Source organism: Palaemon carinicauda, chromosome 38 (genome assembly GCF_036898095.1).
Source record: "Palaemon carinicauda isolate YSFRI2023 chromosome 38, ASM3689809v2, whole genome shotgun sequence".
Classification (NCBI taxonomy): domain Eukaryota; kingdom Metazoa; phylum Arthropoda; class Malacostraca; order Decapoda; family Palaemonidae; genus Palaemon; species Palaemon carinicauda.
Genome location: NC_090762.1, coordinates 55,769,435 through 55,789,672, shown reverse-complemented (window position 1 = coordinate 55,789,672; position 20,238 = coordinate 55,769,435). Strand labels below are relative to the sequence as shown.

Genomic DNA, 20,238 nt, shown 5'->3' with positions numbered 1-20,238 from the left:
TCAGCCAGGGAGCTTCCAGCCAGACAAAGGAGTCGAGACCCCACAGCAAAAGATACATAGCAATCATTCTTATCTCGATCATGATAGAGGATGCCCAAAGATATGATTCTAAGAATGTTATATTCATTTTTCCACTTTCATACTACGTAATGTATGTAATGTCAATGATTTTTTGAAATATATGCTGATGAGTTTCCCAAAACTAGACATGCAATATTTTTAAAAGAAAAAGTGTACAATATACAAAGGGAACAACTTTAATTTCGATATTCGTGGTTTGAACATAATATTTCACAAAGAATAAGGCTCCAATACAGTAGGCAAGATGACAGTCTATGGATACACTAAGCAGTCTGTAATGTTCGTAGGAGCCAATTTCACAGGGAACATGTTTTAAAGTTCCATTGAGGAATGGATGCTTGAATAATCTGCAGTATTTAATTGATTGATTTCAGGTTTTCTGGTATCCTGACATCTAAGGTCATTGCACTGCAATGCTTGCCGTTTAGGTACAGGACAACGTGAAAATATTAGATGCACCTCCTCTACTTTGAAGTGATTTATTCATATAGAAGGCTTTGTTTGTTTACATTCCACAATGTCATGTGTCACTAGAATAAAATTCAAGAACTAGTCTAACTTCATATCTGCAATAGTGATTTTATAAGCTGAAAATGCTTCGAAAAGCATGGCTCTGTAGCACCTTATCAAGTGAAGAAATCCAATACTAATGTCCACAGTAACTTGTATGGACTTTCTACATGCAGTTTACCTCTGACTCTATTGAAGTTCTGTTCCCATAAATGTGATAGTGTGATATTGCGTTTGTAATTAGCATGGATTTTTATATTAAGTCTTTTAGCTATACGAAACTACTCATGAATGTATACTAGATACCCAAGAAAAAGGAAAGTGTTCTGCCTACAGTATAATTGCAGATAATCTGATAGCATGTTATGGCTAAGAAAAAGAAAAAGAAATAAGAGAACAACTTGTACAGCAGTTTTTCCCTGAACTTAGCTTTAATGAGGCTTAATGAAGCAAGAGTAAATTTGTACTGTAGTTACACTGAACTTGTTCTAATTACAAGTCAAGTTATTCTACATTTTATAAAAAACGTTTTATGCTAACCTTGCATACAAAATTGTAGTTGTACTTGGATCATACTCTCTCCAAACAGAATACATTCATTGTGGTACAAAAAGATATTACTGTGCTAGTGAAATACAAAATGATCTCCAAGGTATTTGTCTCCCTCAAACCGAACGCGGGTAGACGAAATGCATGAGTAAATTGGACTAAGATGCAGAGCTAGTGAGTAAAACGCTAGATATTTACTTCTTCCCTCTCCAATATAATCGCTTTACATTGATGCCTCGCAGGATCTCTCCATGCTGTTCTCCAGGCTCTTCTCTAGATCACTGTCGGATGTGAGTTTTTCCTCGCCGTTTTCCATGGAGCAAGGCGAATCTGCAGAGACGAAGTTCGTCGGTGATGGAGAAACACCCTCGCTGGATTTCATGGTCTGTTTGCTATCCTCTTTGGGGTTGATAGTGGTGTCAACCACGGGGTTGGATTCCTCCATGATGCTCAGTCGGCTCTTCATCTGGCGGGTGAGGGGTGGAATGCAGTTTCTCGGCAACAGGAAAGTACTCAGGTTGAATAAGTCGAGGAAGACTTTGTAGCGATCGCTGGAATGAAAGAAGTATCATGTTAAGAGAGTTTGGAAATTCAGGCGTTAGTATTTATATGAATCACTAGGTAGCAAATGTATGTACCGATCTAGCATGATTAAAGATAGCTACAGTTTTGTTTCATAAAGTAGGAATTTTATTTTCTAACTCCCCAGATAAGAAAGCCCATGATTGGTCTATCATTACCTAAGTCAACGTAGTTGGGAGGAGGTTATGTTTTGCCCCTGTTTGTTTGTTTGTTTGTGAACATCTGGCCACAATTTTTATTATAGAGTAGTGAAACTTTCAGGGATTAATGAGACCTTACTACTTTTGGGATCCTTCTTATTAAGAGACCTTACTACTTTTGGGGTCATTCTTATTATGAGACCTCACTATTTTTATAATCATCCTTATTATGAGACCTTGCTACTTTTGGAATCCTTCTTATTATGAGACCTTACCACTTTGGGATCCTTCTTGTTTGATATCAATATTTTTTAATTCTTTTTATGAGACCTTATTACTTTTGGGATCGTTTGTATTATGAGACCTTATGACTTTTGGAATCCTTATAATGTGACCTTAATACTTTTAGTAACATTCTTATTATGAGACCTTACTACTTTTGGGATCCTTCTTGATATGAGATTTTACTACTTTTGGTATCCTTTTTATTATGAGAGCTTACTACTTTTGGAATCCTTCTTATTATGAGACCTTAGCATTTTTGGGATCCTTCTTATTATGAGTCCTTACTACTTTTGGGATCCTTTTTGTTATGAGACCTTGCTCCCTTTGAGATCCTTCTTATCAAGAGACGTTACTACTTTTTGGGATCCTTATTATTGTGAGACCTTGCTGCTTCTGGGATCCTTCTTGATATGAGACTTTACTACTTCTGAGTTCCTTATTATTTTGAGACCTTACTAGTTTTGGAATCCTTATCATGAGACCTTATTACTTTTGGGATCCTTCTTAATATGATACCTTACCACTTTTGTGATCCTTTTTATTATGAGACCTTACTACTTTTGTGATCCATCTTATTATTAGACCTCACTACGTTTGGAATCCTTCTTATGAGACCTTACTACTTTGGGGATCTTTCATATTATGAGACTCTACTACTTTTGGGATCCTTCTTATTATGAGACCTTACTACTTTTGGAATCCTTCTTATCATGGGACCTTGCTACTTTTGGGATCCTTCTTATTATGTGACCTTGCTACTTTTGGAACCATTATTGTAAGGCCCTACTACTTTTGGAATCCTTATGAGACCTTGCTACTTTTGTGATCTTTCTTAGTGTGAGACCTTGCTACTTTTGGTATCCTTATTATGAGATCTTACTACTTTTGGAATCCTTTTTATTGTCAGACCTTAGTACTTTTGGGATCCTTATAATGAGACCTTGCTGTTTTGGGATCCTTATTATGTGACCTTACTACTCTTGGGATCCGTCTTATTATGGGACCCTACTACTTTTGGAATCCTTATTATAAGACCTTGCTACTTTTGTTTTTTTTTGCTATTATGAGACCTTGCTACTTTTGGGATCCTTGTTAATATCAGACCTTGCTACTTTTGGAATCCTTATAACGAGACTTTACTACTTTTGGGATCTATCTTATGAGACCTTACTACTTTTGGATTTCTTATTATTAGACCTTACTGCTTTTAGGATCCTTCTTATTATGAGACTTCACTACTTTTGGGATCCTTGATATGAGACCTTTCTATCGTTGGTCTCATTATTAGAACTTAGTACTTTTGTGAGCCTTCTAATTACGAGACCTTGCTACTTCTGGGATCTTTACCATGAAACGTTACTACAATTGGGATCCTTCTTATTATGAGACCTTACTAATTTTGGGACCCTTCTTATCATGAGGCTTCACTACTTCTGTGGTCTTTCTTATTATGAGACCTTACTACTTTTGGGATCCTACTTATAGTGGAACCTTACTACTTTTGGGATTTTTCTTATTTTGTAACCTTGCCCCTTTGGAATCCTTCTTATGAGATCTTATTACTTATAGAATTTTTTCTTGTTTTGAAACCTTACTACTTTTGGGACCCTTCTTATTATGAGATCTTATTACTTTTGGAATATTTCTTATCAAGAAAACTTGCTGCTCGTAGAATCCTTCTTATTATGAGACCTTACGACTTTTGGAATCACTTCTTATTATGAGATCTAACTACTTTTGGAATCCTTATTATGAGACTTTACTACTTCTGGGATCCTTCTTGATATGAGACCTTACTACTTTTGGGATCACTCTTATTATGAGACCTTACTAATTTTGGGATCACTCTTATTATGAGAACTTTCTACTTTTGGAATCCTTCTTATTATGAGACCTTACTACTTTTGGTATAATTATTATGAGACCTTACTAGTTTTGGAATGCTTATTATTAGACATTGTTACTTTTGGAATCTTTCTTATTATGAGATATTGCTACTTTTGATATCCTTATTGTCAGACCTTGCTACTTTTGAACAAGCCATATTTGTAATACTCTTAAATAGAAAATAACAAAATTTAACCCTACGTTCGAATAAGGGAGGTATGATCTTTATATGTAGTAGCAATATAATAAAATTTGCAAAAGATGGGATATTTTTGTCATATATTTCACTATTCGATGCGTGGCTTCCTCGGCTATAATAAGATCTGTTGGTATCCGAGTGTCATCGACTGAAATACAACTCTTGAATGAAGCCACAGCGTATTAGAAGATCGCCTATCGGGTTGCATTAAGATTTAGAAAAATAATGTCCGATGTTTTGTTTGTTCTCTTATTTGTATGATGCCTTTATCCCCTTTTACTTTTACACTCCTGATCAATTATTAATATCATTATTAGTATCTAACACTACATGAATATTGGAATTGTATTTCACTTATTTTATAAGGAACCGCGCTATATTCTTCAATTTGAATTAGAAATTTGTGGCAAATCGTTGTCAGGATACCCTTTATCGCTTGTATTAATTGAATACAAAGAAGTGAGGAAAGATATAGGACAAATACTATTTGTGATGAAGCAAACCCCTTATTCCTCCAAGGCAAAGCCAGTTCCCAAAGCGGTAGGCACCTATTTCCCCCTAGAATAACATGATATTTACAGCTGGTGTTTTCTTCAAGTTCCTGATGTCTGGGGTTTATTTCAGTGTTATTTGTTTACACATAAGTTTTCATTTATCTTCGGAGAGGGCTAGTTAAGGACATTAGGTTGATCATCTACTTGGTCCCTACGTAAAACGTGCTTTAATGAATTGTCACAAATGAATGGATATGAGAACCATTATTCACATGGATAATAGGTAGACTTAGAAAAGATCAATACCTAAAATTGTGGTGGAAGAGCATATAACACAAGTAAAGACCAAGGGAAAAAGAAAATGATCTCTGTATGGAGAGTTATAGAATGGCTCATAAACACCCTGCAGAAAACATTATTTCACTCTTTAGGTTACGCAATCTACTGGCGTCTCAGCTCTGATAGAAGGGTTTAAAGGTCACTCATGAATGGCAGAGGCAAGGAACAGTGACAATGCCCTAACAGGACAATGGCCTAGAGACTGACCATATTATTATTATTATTATTATTATTATTATTATTAGCCAAGCTACAACCCTAGTTGGAAAACCAATATGCTATAAGCCCAAGGGCTACAACAGGGAACAATAGCCCAGTGAAGAAAGGAAATAAGGAAATAAATAAATGATGAGAACAAATTAACAACAAACCATTCTAAAAACAGTAACAACGTCAAAACAGATATGTCATATATAAACTATCGAAAGCCTTATGATCAGCGCCCAAGCCCCCTCTCCACTCAAGCTGGGGCTAGGGAAAACCAGGCAATTGCTGCTGATGACCTAGCTCACAAGTATGGTGAGATTGCACACACTACAAGAATCTATCGAGCTTGAGCTGATCTCGAACCCCAGTCCAGCAAATTGCCGTCCAGGGACGTTTCCAAAAGGCTGTCATAACTCCTTTCCGTTTTTAAGATAACTTTAGGGTCTGTTGTGGAATTCCCAATTGGTTTTGGGGTGAAATTTATGGACTTTACGAATGACTCCTGTGTGCTTCTGCTGTGAAATGTCATCGGTAAAGGTAGATAGGTTGAGAATTTATTCTAGTAATTATCATAAGTTATAATGAATTTCGTTCCTCTTAAAGGTCTTATAGTGATCATTTCATAAATAGTAATAAAAATCACATAAAAACGTAGTTTTTAGACAATTATCATATGTATCTACTTATAATTATATGTATCGTATACGCAAATTATGTTATCATATTCATTAATAAGAATAGATGATTTTTTATATGTAGCTAGCAATAGCACAATTCATATCAAAAGTTATAATCGGTAATAATAATCGTAAATTGGCTATCATATTCATAACTTTAGATAGAAAATTAAGTTATGATAGGTAATCGTTTTGTTAATTTATGATAGGTAATGGTATCCAGAAACCAAGTATATAGGAATTACGAGATATTAATACAATTAGATAAAAGATATACGGTAATAATTATCATGAATAAAATTCTACCTCATATTGTGATTGAAGCAAACTGGATCCTAGAAACTACCTGGTTGTGGTGGCCGATGTGATAACGTCCCTGACTGGTGAACGCCAGACTGGGGTTCGAGTCCCACTCAGACTCATTAGTTTCTTTAGTCACTGCAACCTCACCATCCTTGTGAGCTGAGGATGGGGGATTTGGGGGGAGCCTATAGGTCTATCTGCTGAGTCATCAGCAGCCATTGCCCGGCCCTCCTTGGTTCTAACTTGGGTGGAGAGGGGGCTTGGGCGCTGATCATATGTATATATGGTCAGTCTCCAGATCATTGTCCTGCCTGATAGTGCAATGTCACTGTCCATTTCCTCTGCCATTCATGAACGGCCTTTAAACCTTCAAGACCATTGTCTAACATATCAACTTCCCGACCCACCAGCTGACTCAATTGATAGCCTTTAATTCGAAATACCCCCAATGATCATATACATGCAGAAATAATTTATATCTATTCAACGCGATATTGTGTTGATTTGCATTATCAAAAGTACCTGAGAGTAGATCGCAAATACTGATATCCAGATGAACCTCCTGTTCCAATCAGTTGGGATCCGATCATTCGTTGTACTAACATTACGTGGTTGTCTGAAAAAAAAAAAAATGAAGAATTAAAGTCTTGACATTTGTTTATGGTTTGAGAAAAGTCAGCTGATATCTGGCATAATACTTAAAGGTGTTCTTGATAACTTGGAGAATAGCGTTAATGGTATGGTATTAACTTTGTTAACAGTTTGATTCAAAACTAAATAAAGTATGTTTTAACAGTAATAAGAAACAAAAACCCAAATAAAGTTGGTTTTAATAGTTTCAATAAACAGAATTAAGTTATAAACAATATGTGTTAGCCATTAACATGTGGATGATTTTATTCTTATCAAAAAAAAAAAAAAAAAAAAAAAAAAAAAAAAAAAAAAAAAAGAAGGTGAGCAATTTTAATCCATCTGACATTCAATACAATGCTCTGTGTAACCATGATGAATTTCAGAATCGGTCCAATGTCATCTAAGTAATAAGTAGATTTAACTAGAACGATAAATAGGGCGATTTCTCATTATGATTATTAGGAATGAATTTAACATGTTGCCAAATTCGAGAATTAATTTTTAAGCTTCAACAGAACATGATAGAATTAAATCAGTATTTTATTTGAATCTTCCATTTGTTGATGAATCTTGTGGTAGAGAATAAAGACAAGTTTATGTACAAGAAAACCTGATGAAATTTAAACCATTGTCCATTAAAGGATGATACGCAAGTCTTATGAAAATGGATAAGATTAGGAAAATAATGTGTTAAAACCGTTCACTGAGTCTATTATCATCATTAAATAGCTAGATTAGTATCATGTAATTAGAAATACGCAACAAGCTATTAGACAAAGCTAAGAGCATCCATCTTTCTTTGTCCAACTGAACTTTTTAGACAACCAAGTGCTTCTTTTGTTTTGAGAAAATCACAGTTTTTTTTTCTGTCCCGTTACTTACACCGCCACTTTGTCATCAAAGAATCCACGTCCATCAAAAGCTGCAACAACTGATGAGGCTGATTGAAGCGAGGTTCCTCTCTGTAGAAGGAGATCATGAGGGCTCCCTGTAGGGCTTTGTGTGTGAGGCGCCGTTCTCCTCTGGCCATCAGGGCGTTATGGATTCTCACGTCGAATATACTGTCGAAGAGTTCTTTTCTTCTCTTCTGCTGTGATACTAGATGTGCTCGCAACTCTTCGACGTCCTCAGCCTGTGGGAGGCAGTCAAGGTTAGATATGGCAAAGATCTTCTAAGTCTTCTGCTTATTGAAGTCATTCAATGGTAAGAAGAAAATCTGTAACTCAATTGATGCCTCTGCTGATAGAGACTAATGGCTGGCAGAAAATATATATTTTATCTATATCTGCCTTTGCCTTTGGAAATCATTCATGGTTAGAGTGAAATTATAGTTATGCTGTCCTCTACTTTTGGAAATCATAAACGGTATAGAAAAATATGTAACTCCTTAACATTCTTTACCTAGAAAATATTATATCTACAAGAAATTATTTTCAACAGCTAAGCAGGGATATACTTAAGGATAATGAAATTATGTCATGGTTATTGGGAAGTTTACGTAAAGTTTACGCAAGTGGTTGATGTAATATAGATTTTAATGGCGGAAGAATGTAGAGTTGTTAAGTTGTAAACTTATGCAACTTTTAGCATCTGGACTCCAAAGTTGTCACCGAATAGCTAATACTGGCTACAGAATTAAAATCACGCATCTTTTTCTTTCCGTGATTTTAAATTTGTACCAATACTTGATAGAAGTTAACTAATTGGTGCTAAGTATGAGCTAAAGATGGGGAAAATGACAGAAAAGGGGGTCCATGAAACGCCACATGACGCTCACATAATTTGTTATTACAAGCTACAACCTTCATCTATGCTCTCATGAAGACCGTTTTATGGTTTATGGGTAAATATGTTTGTGTTTTATTTGTCGTTTTTGTATTGTGCTTTATTACATTAACACATTGATTTAAGAGTCCGGTAAAGCACCCTTAAGTTGTCAGATTTTGATCCGTTAGTGATGCAATGTTTTGTGCAGCTGTGCTTAGGCAAGCTAGGTCAAACTAATTTAGGTTATGATTATTGCCTTAACTACTGATGATGTCATTGGTAAGTGGTTTTCTCTCTCTCTCTCTCTCTCTCTCTCTCTCTCTCTCTCTCTCTCTCTCTCTCTCTCTCTCTCTCTCTCTCGATGTATTTATATATATATATATATATATATATATATATATATATATATATATATATATATATATATATATATATATATATACTGTATATGTATACATATACACATATAATGTATATATATATAAATATACAGTATATATATACATACATACATGTATACACTATATATATCATATATGTATATATAATATATATAGCTGTGTGTGTCTTGGTATGAAATAACTTTAATTTCAATGAGGAATTCCAGTGAAGAATGATTAATGTACATATGCAACACAATTTTCACTTATATTTCTTTATACTAAGTGAATAATGATAATTAATCAAGGGTCTTACCCTTGATGCTTCTACTGTCTGAGAACAACATCCTACATGTTAAAGGTAATTTTTCTACTAGAATAATGATAATAAGATTAATTGATAATCTTACCTCTGCATCCCTGAGTTGATCATCTAGAATGTTGTCGACGGCCATTTTGTACTTTTTCCAGAAATTGAAACCTCGCTCTTCCAGACCAGGTGTTCTTTCCAGCCACCTGCACAGGAGGTTTTGCAGAGATGGCTCCTCTTCCGAAGCCATGATCCTCTTGTATATGTCTGGCTCGTTGCCGAACACCTTCACGTAGTGCTCCTGGTTGTACCGGACACGGTGTTCCTAGAAGCAGTCTGGGATTAGATCATCTGTGATATTGACACTGAAAAGCTCAATAGTAGTTTAAAAGTTGATCATGAATGACAGAGGCAAGGGACAGTGACAGTGTCCTAGAGATTGGCCATATATACATATGACCAGCCCCTAATTCCCTCCCCTTCATCAAGCTAGGACAAGGGAGGACCAGGCAATGGCTACTGATAACTCAGCAGGTAGATCTGTAGGCTCAAAAATTCCTCATCTTTTGGTGAGGTCATGAATGGCAGAGGCAAGGGACACTGACAGGTCCTAGATACTGACCATATATACATATGGTTAGCACCTAACTCCCTCCCTTCCGTCAAGCTAGGACCAGGGAGGGCAAGGCAATGGCTACTGATAACTCAGCAGGTAGACTTATTGGCCCCCCCCCAAATTCCTCATCCTTAGCTCATGAAGATGGTGAGGTTGCAGACTCTATGAAAAATAATCGAGCTTGAGCAGGTCTTTAACTCCCGTCCAACAGATTGCCAGGCATGGACGATTCCAGTAGGCAATCGCAACCCTAATTGAATTATGATGGATACAAGAAGAATCAAAGCTTGACACTTACGAGTGTATTTGCCAAAAATCGAGATATTTCTTTCACTGTCTAGTGTTTTCTCAAAACATTTTTTAATAATAATCAACTCCTGGAACTGGCGACTTTATTTTGAAGGTTCCAATATTTAAATTGATAAACTAGATGTCAAAAACTCAAGTAAAATTTAAAGGCACTTAAAATGCCTAGAATAAATTTTATGAAGAAAAAAATTTAATGTTGTACCTACATGTATTGCAAGGAGAGTATAAATTCAAGTAATTAATCTATTAGAGGACAATGTAATGGATATCAAAATAACGAATTCAAAGGGTAAATAGCTTAGGAAATATTTTCGAAGGATGCTGTTGAGAGAGTGGATTTGTGGACAAAGGACTTTAATAGGACGGTATATTTCATAAGAATATTGAGAACGGTATTACCATCTGAGAAAATCTTTTGTTTGCCTTACCGCTTTCAAACCGAGTTTATTCTCCAGTAGTCTGAATTGGTAACTCTGGAATCCTGAGGCTGGGGAAAGGTAGTCCCTGAATTCCATGAAATCCAATGGCGTCATCGTCTCTAGGATCAGGAATTGGTCGACGCAGAGCTGTTGATAAAGAAAGATTTTATCGGAATTAAGATGTGTTGAATGAAGGTTAGGCTTACTCTTTTTGTCTAAGATAAAGTTTCCATATTTTTGTATATTCTAAATGCTCTCTCTCTCTCTCTCTCTCTCTCTCTCTCTCTCTCTCTCTCTCTCTCTCTCTCTCTCTCTCTCTCTCTCTCGACATCCAATACTCTCTACCACAAAATCACCTTTTCTATCTTTCATATTGTTTTAACATCTTTAAAATTGTTGCATTAAAACAATATTTAAACATACATATGGTAACCAAACTAATACTGTATAACCATTGTAGCATCCCTTCATTAATATGGGAAGGAAATGAAATAAATCTTAAGTGAAAATAAATTCTTTTGCAGTTTCAGAAAGCAAGGAATAAGTGATGAAAAGAGGGGAAGCAATAATGACATTAAGGATCATAGAGAAAAACGAAATTTGTTTTTAGAAATTTCAAGAATCTTTGAGAATGATATTTTAATCTGGTTTACGAAAGACAAAAGTAAAACAATTATACTTAAAAAAAAAGGGGGGGGGGGATGTGTTTACCGATACGCCCACCTTATATGATATGCAATTAGCACAACGGCAAAATTCACTATTTCCTGGTAGGTGACTTTCTTCTTGTTTCCTTTCTTCTCTCTTGCTGTTCAACCTCTTCCAACTTTTACTTCATAGTGTAACTAAGGTTTTACTTGGATGCACTTGGGCGCTGAGTGGGCTCAAAGGTCCCAACACAGGGTTCTATAGCCCAAATTCATAAAGCCAATTCAATACCACTCTGTTGTGGCCAAGAAAATAAAATGGGAGACCCTACCCATATGTCATCACCTCAAAAAAAGTAAAAGATACACTGTAAAAAAAATATATATTGTATGTATTGTACAGTATATTCGTTCAAGTCTGACTTATGCGTTTTAGGTTTTATCATTGTATAACCAATTATTCGATGATCAGCAAATTTCTAATACTCATAACAATATATCCCATATCCTCGATATTTTCTCTAGTTTTAGTACTCCAGGCTGTTACTACGAATCATCCAATCTTTTTACTTTATTGTACTGCTTCTTTATTAGTACTATATATGCTTTTATTTTCCCCCTTTCGATTCCATCAACGAAATGATATTTAGAGGGTGCTGGACAACCATTCTCTTTATTTGGCCTTAATAACTTGCTCTGGTTCTCATAACTCCGATCTCGCGATATTTAAATCTCGGTTAAGAAATTAATAAAAAAAAAAAAATAAGGCATGTAGTGTTCTTAATTTCTGTAATAACTAGGAAATATTCATTCTGAAAACTAAGCTTCCAGTTTTCTTTAGCTTCACAATAGCTAAGAAATCATTCAATCAGAAAACCTGACATAAAGTGTCATCTGTTATTACAATAACTAAGAAACAATTCTTTAAGAAAACTGGATGTCTATACTCAATTTTTTTTTTAATGAGACCCATTTGCACTGACACGCAGTGGTGCCCGTTTAGCTCGGAAAAGTTTCCCGCTATCTGATTGGTTAGAATTATCTTGTCCAACCAATCAGCGATCAGGAAACTTTTCCGATCTAAAAGGGCGCCCCTGCGAGTCGGTGCAAACATGCCTCACTAAAAGAATTGACTATAGCGTTCAATAGATTAACAATAACTAAAAAAATCAATGGTTACGTAAAATTTTCGTACAATGTCCTCTAATTTCACAATAACCAAGAAAAAAATTATTTGGGAAACTGATCATGCAGTGCCCTTTGGCCTCATAATAACTAAGAGAGGACTTATTTGGAAATCATACAGTAACTAAGAAATGACTTATGAAAAATGTTCGTAGAATATAGGCCTGGGTCTTCCAACTCTTCTAGTGCCTTGTGGAACCCAGTTGATAGTTTGGTGAACTAATCTCTCTTGGGGAGTGCGAAGAGCATGCCCAAACCATCTCCATCTATCCCTCACCCTGATCTCATCTACATATGGCACTCGAGTAATCTCTCTTATTGTTTCATTTCTAATAACTTGAAAAGGACTTATTTGGAAAACTGACCATACAATATCCCTTAACTTCACAATAATTAAGAAAGGACTTATTTGGAAATCATACAATAACTTAGAAATGACTTATGAAAAATGTTCGTAGAATGTAGGCCTGGATCTTACAACTCTTCTAGTGCTTTGTAGAGCCCAGTTGAAAGTTTGGTGGACTAATCTCTCTGGGGGAGAGCGAAGAACATGCCCAAATCATCTCCATCTACCCCTCCCCATGATCTCATCTACATATGGCACTCGAGTAGTCTCTCTTATAGTTTTATTTCTAATAACTTGAGAAGGACATATTTTGGAAAACTGGCCGTACAGTGTCCCCTAGATTCAAAATAACTAAGAAAGGATATATTTGGAAAACTGGTCTCACAGTGCCCTTCAACTAAGCAATAACTAAAAAAGGACCTACTTGGAAAATTGGTCGTACAGTGCCCTTTAATTTCACGATGAATAAGAAAAAACCTACTTGGAAAACTGATCGTACAGTTTCCTTTAACTTTGCAATAACTAAGAAAGGACCTATTAAGAAAACTGGTCCTACAGTGCCCTTTAACTTTGCCATAACTAAGAAAGGACTTACTTGGAAAACTGGTTGTACAGTGCGCTTAAACTTAGCAATAACTAAGAAAGGACCTACCAGGAAAACTGGTCCTACAGTGGCCTTTAATTTCACAACGAATAAGAAAGGAACTACTTGGAAAACTGATCCTACAGTGTCCTTCAACTTTGCAATAACTAAGAAAGGACCTACTAGGAAAACTGGTCCTACAGTGCCCATTAACTTTACAATAACTAAGAAAGGACCTACTTGGAAAACTGGTTGTACAGTGCGCTTAAACTTTGCAATAACTAAGAAAGGAACTACTTGGAAAACTGGTTGTACAGTGCGCTTAAACTTTGCAATAACTAAGAAAGGACCTACTAGGGAAACTGGTCCTACAGTGCCCTTTAACTTTGCCATAACTAAGAAAGGACCTACTTAGAAAACTGGTTGTACAGTGCACTTAAACTTTGCAATAACTAAGAAAGGACCTACTTGGAAAACTGATTTTACAGTGCGCTTAAACTTTGCAATAACTAAGAAAGGACCTACTTAGAAAACTGGTTGTACAGTGCGCTTAAACTTTGCAATAACTAAGAAAGGACCTACTTAGAAAACTGATTTTACAGTGCGCTTAAACTTTGCAATAACTTAGAAAGGACCTACTTGGAAAACTGGTTTTACAGTGCGCTTAAACTTTGCAATAACTAAGAAAGGACCTACTAAGAAAACTGGTCTACAGTGCCCTTTAACTTTGCCATAACTAAGAAAGGACCTACTTGGAAAACTGGTTGTACAGTGCGCTTAAACTTTGCAATAACTAAGAAAGGACCAACTTGGAAAACTGGTCCTACAGTGCCCTTAAACTTTGCAATAACTAGGAAAAGACCTACTTGGAAAACTGATTTTACAGTGCGCTTAAACTTTGCAATAACTAAGAAAGGACCTACTTAGAAAACTGATTTTACAGTGCGCTTAAACTTTGCAATAAATTAGAAAGGACCTACTTGGAAAACTGGTTTTACAGTGCGCTTAAACTTTGCAATAACTAAGAAAGGATCTACTAGGAAAACTGGTCCTACAGTGCCCTTTAACTTTGCCATAACTAAGAAAGGACCTACTTGGAAAACTGGTTGTACAGTGCGCTTAAACTTTGCAATAACTAAGAAAGGACCTACTTGGAAAACTGGTCCTACAGTGCCCTTAAACTTTGCAATAACTAGGAAAGGACCTACTTGGAAAACTGGTTGTACAATGCGCTTAAACTTTGCAATAACTAAGAAAGGAACTACTAGGAAAACTGGTTGTACAGTGCCCTTTAACTTTGCAATAACTAAGAAAGGAACTACTAGGAAAACTGGTTGTAGAGTGCCCTTTAACTTTGCAATAACTAAGAAAGGACCTACTTAGAAAACTGGTTGTACAGTGCGCTTAAACTTTTCAATACCTAAGAAAGGAACTACTTGGAAAACTGGTTGTACAGTGCGCTTAAACTTTTCAATAACTAAGAAAGGACCTACTTGGAAAACTGGTTGTACAGTGCGCTTAAACTTTGCAATAACTAAGAAAGGACCTATTAGGGAAACTGGTCCTACAGTGCCTTTTAACTTTGCCATAACTAAGAAAGGACCTACTTAGAAAACTGGTTGTACAGTGCGCTTAAACTTTGCAATAACTAAGAAAGGACCTACTAGGAAAACTGGTTGTACAGTGCGCTTAAACTTTGCCATAACTTAGAAAGGACCTACTAGGGAAACTGGTCCTACAGTGCCCTTTAACTTTGCCATAAATAAGAAAGGAACTACTTGGAAAACTGGTTGTACAGTGTGCTTAAACTTTTCAATAACTAGGAAAGGACCTACTTGGAAAACTGGTCCTACAGTGCCCTTCAACTTTGCAATAACTAAGAAAGGACCTACTAGGAAAACTGGTCTTACAGTGCCCTTTAACTTTGCCATAACTAAGAAAGGACCTACTTAGAAAACTGGTTATACAGTGCGCTTAAACTTTGCAATAACTAAGAAAGGACCTACTTGGATACCTGGTCATATGGTGCCCTTTAACTTTGTAATAACTAAGGACCTACTTGAAAAACTAGTCGTATGGTGCTCTTTAACTTCGTAATAACTAAGATAGGACCAACTTAGGAAACTGGTCGTACGGTGCCCTTTGACTTCACACTAACAAAGAAAGGATTTACTTGATAAACTGGTAGTACAGTGCCCTTTAATTTCACAATAATTTAGAAAGGACTTATTTTGAAAACTGGTTGTACAGTGCCCTTTAACTTCACAATAACCAAGAAAGGACCTACTTGAAAAACTGATCGTTCGGCGCTCTTTAACTTAGAAAATAACTAACAAAGGATCTACTAAGAAAGGATCTACTAAGAAAGGACCTACTTGGAAAAATGGCAGTACAATGTCCTAAAGCTTCACATAACCAAGAGAGGACGTACTTAGAAAAATTGTCGTACAATGTCCTATAGCTTCACATAACCAAGAGAGTACCTACTTGGAAAAATTGTCGTACAATGTCTTATAGCTTCACATAACCAAGAGAGGACCTACTTAGAAAAATGGCAGTACAATGTCCTAAAGCTTCACATAACCAAGAGAGGACGTACTTAGAAAAATTGTCGTACAATGTCCTATAGCTTCACATAACCAAGAGAGTACCTACTTGGAAAAATTGTCGTACAATGTCTTATAGCTTCACATAACCAAGAGAGGACCTACTTAGAAAAATGGCAGTACAATGTCCTAAAGCTTCACATAACCAAGAGAGGACGTACTTAGAAAAATTGTCGTACAATGTCCTATAGCTTCACATAACCAAGAGAGTACCTACTTGGAAAAATTGTCGTACAATGTCTTATAGCTTCACATAACCAAGAGAGGACCTACTTAGAAAAATGGCAGTACAATGTCCTAAAGCTTCACATAACCAAGAGAGGACGTACTTAGAAAAATTTCAGTACAATGTCCTATAGCTTCACATAACCAAGAGAGTACCTACTTGGAAAAATTGTCGTACAATGTCTTATAGCTTCACATAACCAAGAGAGGACCTACTTAGAAAAATGGCAGTACAATGTCCTAAAGCTTCACATAACCAAGAGAGGACGTACTTAGAAAAATTTCAGTACAATGTCCTATAGCTTCACATAACCAAGAGAGTACCTACTTGGAAAAATTGTCGTACAATGTCTTATAGCTTCACATAACCAAGAGAGGACCTACTTAGAAAAATGGCAGTACAATGTCCTATAGCTTCACAATAACAAAGAAAGGACCTAGTTGGAAAAATGGCAGTTCAATGTCCTATAGCTTGACAATAGCCAAGAAAGGGCTTATTTGAAAAACTGGTCGTATAGTGCCCTTAGCTTCCCAATAACTACTTCTAGATAACCAAGAAATTACTCTAATAAAAAACGAGTCGTACAGTACCCTTTACCTTCACAAAAACTAAGAAATACAATTAGAAAACCGAATGTGTTAATGTGATTTAACATATTAATTATAGGAACCATTCATACAGAAAACCGAATGTTCGATGCCTTTAGCATCACATTAACTAGAAATCATTATTCCAATAAAGTGGGTGTCTGTTGTTCTTCATTATCAAAGCATAAAACCAGGAAAACGTGAGTACGTGCCGCCGTCTGTCATTCCCATAATTCGAGACTGTCGTAGGGCTTCCTGTCGCATCTCCGGTTACTGGCTCTACGCCACTCGACATTTATTCCTCTCCTTCCCCTTCTCCTCCTCCTCCTCCGACGTCCCCATCTCAAGACGCTCGCTATCTTACCCGTGATCCCCATCTTTGACCCAAGCCACATGATCCCTCCTAACCCGTCTTCAGACATCTCTCACCTGTTTCTTCATTGCTTGTCCAAGTCTTTCTTTGGGTTTCGTTCCGTATCGCAAAATGATGATATTGAATTATGAAAACAAAATAGATTTGGCACCCTTTTATCATCTTTTCGCCAGTTGGTGATAGATTGTTTAAGAAAGTAGAATAAAATAAACTTTTCTTTTAGAATTCTCATCGTGGTATTGTCATTTCATAATATAATTAGAAAAAAAAATGTGCCTCATTAACTACTTTTTCGATGCTAGAAAGATTAGTTCCTCTGACGAGACATACTCTTGTCTTAAATCTGCCTTTGGCCTTTTAGCTAAAGTATTCGTGTCACAAAATTGTTTCAAATCATTAATACAATTTCCTTGAGTTTTTATTAAACTTTTGATACAGCTGACTTCAATTTAAATAATTAGGCTACATGCCCAATCTTTGTAATCCACCCCTGAACTTTCTTACAATGCGCTGTTGTACATGACATTAATTTGAAGCACAAAAAGTTATTTAAATTCACCGCTGTGTGATAATCTATCTGGCACAATATACCCGAAATTAATTGGACGCCGACTGTATCGTCATAACTTGGAAGACAGTTGAACAAAAGAAATTAACGTCGAACTTTATACTTTCTCCTCTGGATGTGATACACGTGAGACTGAATTATTTCAATGAAGTGGTTCATTGACTTTAAATTTCATCAGCATGAGAAGTTTAATCTATGCTGTTGTTATAAGGAATCTGATTTGGTCATATGAAACTGAGCCCTTAGTAATTTTATCTTGTGGTACGTTTTTTTTTTATTTCCGTGATATTTCATTCTTTATTACCGCAATTCATTTTGCTCTTAGAAATATGAAATTAAATTTTAAATTTAATTAAAAGTGTTTTGTTTATTATTTTCATATTTAATTATATATTTTTTCTAGTTTGAAATTTTCCCTTTGCAAATTTATACCCAAGATAAATAAGTTTTATTTGCAAACATTTTTCTAGTTCATAGTCAGCATATCTTTTATTGTAGAAAATTTGTCTTCTATTTTACCAAAACTATAGATATTCAACCACAATACATTATTACTTTGTATAGTAGTTAAGTCAGTTGCCCGTGTAATTTCATCATACAGGAAAGCATGACATATTTCTTAGAAATTGTTTCGTTATTTTCCCTTCTCTCCTTGCATTTCATCTTCAAAAAGCTTGTATATTGTGTTTTGTTTGTCCTCTCTAAGCCTTATCTTTTCTTTTTTTGTGGGGGGTTGGGGGGTTGGGGTAGGATAAATTACTGTACTAGAAGATGGTATTCTATTCCTAGTCTACTTTGCTCCTTGCTTCTTAAAGAATGCGTTTACAGTTTTTTTTTTTTTTTTAACAGATATACAAAAATCCCCCACCTTCAGCAGTAAGAAGAGAAAGAGAGAGAGAGAGAGAGAGAGAGAGAGAGAGAGAGAGAGAGAGAGAGAGAGAGAGAGAGAGAGAGAGAGAGAGAGAGAGCAAAAAGCTGTTTACAAGCTAATTAACCAAGATTAGCCAGCATAACTCTGCTTTAGACCAATTTAACGAAAATGCAGAGTTGATGAGGGTGGAAAATTGTCAATTGCCTTAGACTTCGTGACTGTCTCAGCTTTTCAGGGTGTTCATGTGTATAATGAATGATGAATGAGTTTGAAGCCGATTTTAATATTGTTATTGTTATTCTAAATGTCGAACACTCATATAGAACAAACATGAAGGCTGATGAACTTGCTAAGAAGATTCTACAAAGCAGAATAGTTATAGAACATATTTAAAAGAACAGGGGAGAACGAATAGATAAAAGGAAATGTGGAGAAAATTAACGAATAAATAAATCTAAACAGAAGAATCTTGCCTTTTTGTATTATTTTTCAAATAATATAAACATTCATATCAGGAAAGCTTATAAGACCAACTTGCTAACAATTGATATGAAATTATTGAAGAATAACATGTAGATAGGTAAATAAAAATAGCAAAGAAAACAAGATTGAAATCTGTTTTTGCTTTAGTCGAGAGCGAACTAAAATAGAATTGTTTTGTATTTAGGGTAACAAAAGACACCACTTGTATGATCGGTTTCAGGTTTGGTGGCCTTTTTAGAATACATTCAGTTTGAAGTAATTTTGGCTTTTTCAGTAATTTGGGTTTAGACTACATTCATTAAGAAAAGTCAAGATTATTTTAGAAATTAGACAGACTTATGGCTGATGAACGGATTTACAATTTCTGGTTAGGAAACTTTCATTATTTAAATGTATCATCCACTAATAGCAGAGTGGATAAGTTATGAATGGAAATATGACTAAGAGATGGAAGCATGGTGCCTGCCTTAAAATCTCACTAGGTAGTAGGTATAGTTATTTGATATACCTGATTTGGAACATATCTTTAATTTTCGAAAACACTTATTGAATTTTCTTATCGCAAACTTTCAAGTGATTGCATTAGTTACCTTTTATTTCAAAATCAGCTGCCATATTTTCCAAAGATACTATCATAATCCCAGCGTTTTTTCCAATTTATGTTTTGTTAAAAGCATTAGATTGATAATTGTGCTCTGATCCTTGAATCTTGAAATTTTACAGATAGGAATCTCTTCATTGTAATCAGCAACAACTTGATTATAAATACATGAAGCCTACTCTCGCTTAGCAACAGGATTTACCCAAATATCATATCTAAAATCAAGGAAATATAATGCATATATTTTTATTAAGCTGCAACATGGAGTTTCAGCGCTTGCTAATCACAAAATTGTTTCAATAAACTTTACAAAAGGCAACGAAACACGAAGTTGTAAACTCGACAGAAACAAGGCTTAGAAATACAAGTTAAGACAGATGATACAACAAAAGCTTAACCAAACTGTAGTTTACTTTAGGATAAGCGAACAAAATGCATCTTTTAAGCTATTCGTAAATAAGATTTACTTTTAGGC

At 35.5% G+C, this 20,238-nt stretch overlaps 1 protein-coding gene across 1 annotated transcript in view; it reads right to left on the bottom strand.

Annotated features, from left to right (window-relative positions):
- Window positions 1–397: 397 nt before the first annotated feature.
- Window positions 398–20,238, bottom strand: part of v (Tryptophan 2,3-dioxygenase vermilion) — a 94,892-nt gene continuing 75,051 nt past the window's right edge. Inside the window, exons 4-8 of the mRNA XM_068362245.1 lie at window positions 10,697–10,834; window positions 9,444–9,668; window positions 7,769–8,018; window positions 6,776–6,869; window positions 398–1,691 (exon numbers count right to left, since the gene is read on the bottom strand). Coding sequence (XP_068218346.1) covers window positions 1,364–1,691; window positions 6,776–6,869; window positions 7,769–8,018; window positions 9,444–9,668; window positions 10,697–10,834 — 1,035 coding nt within the window. The 3' untranslated portion in view covers window positions 398–1,363. The remainder of the gene's footprint in view (window positions 1,692–6,775; window positions 6,870–7,768; window positions 8,019–9,443; window positions 9,669–10,696; window positions 10,835–20,238) is intronic.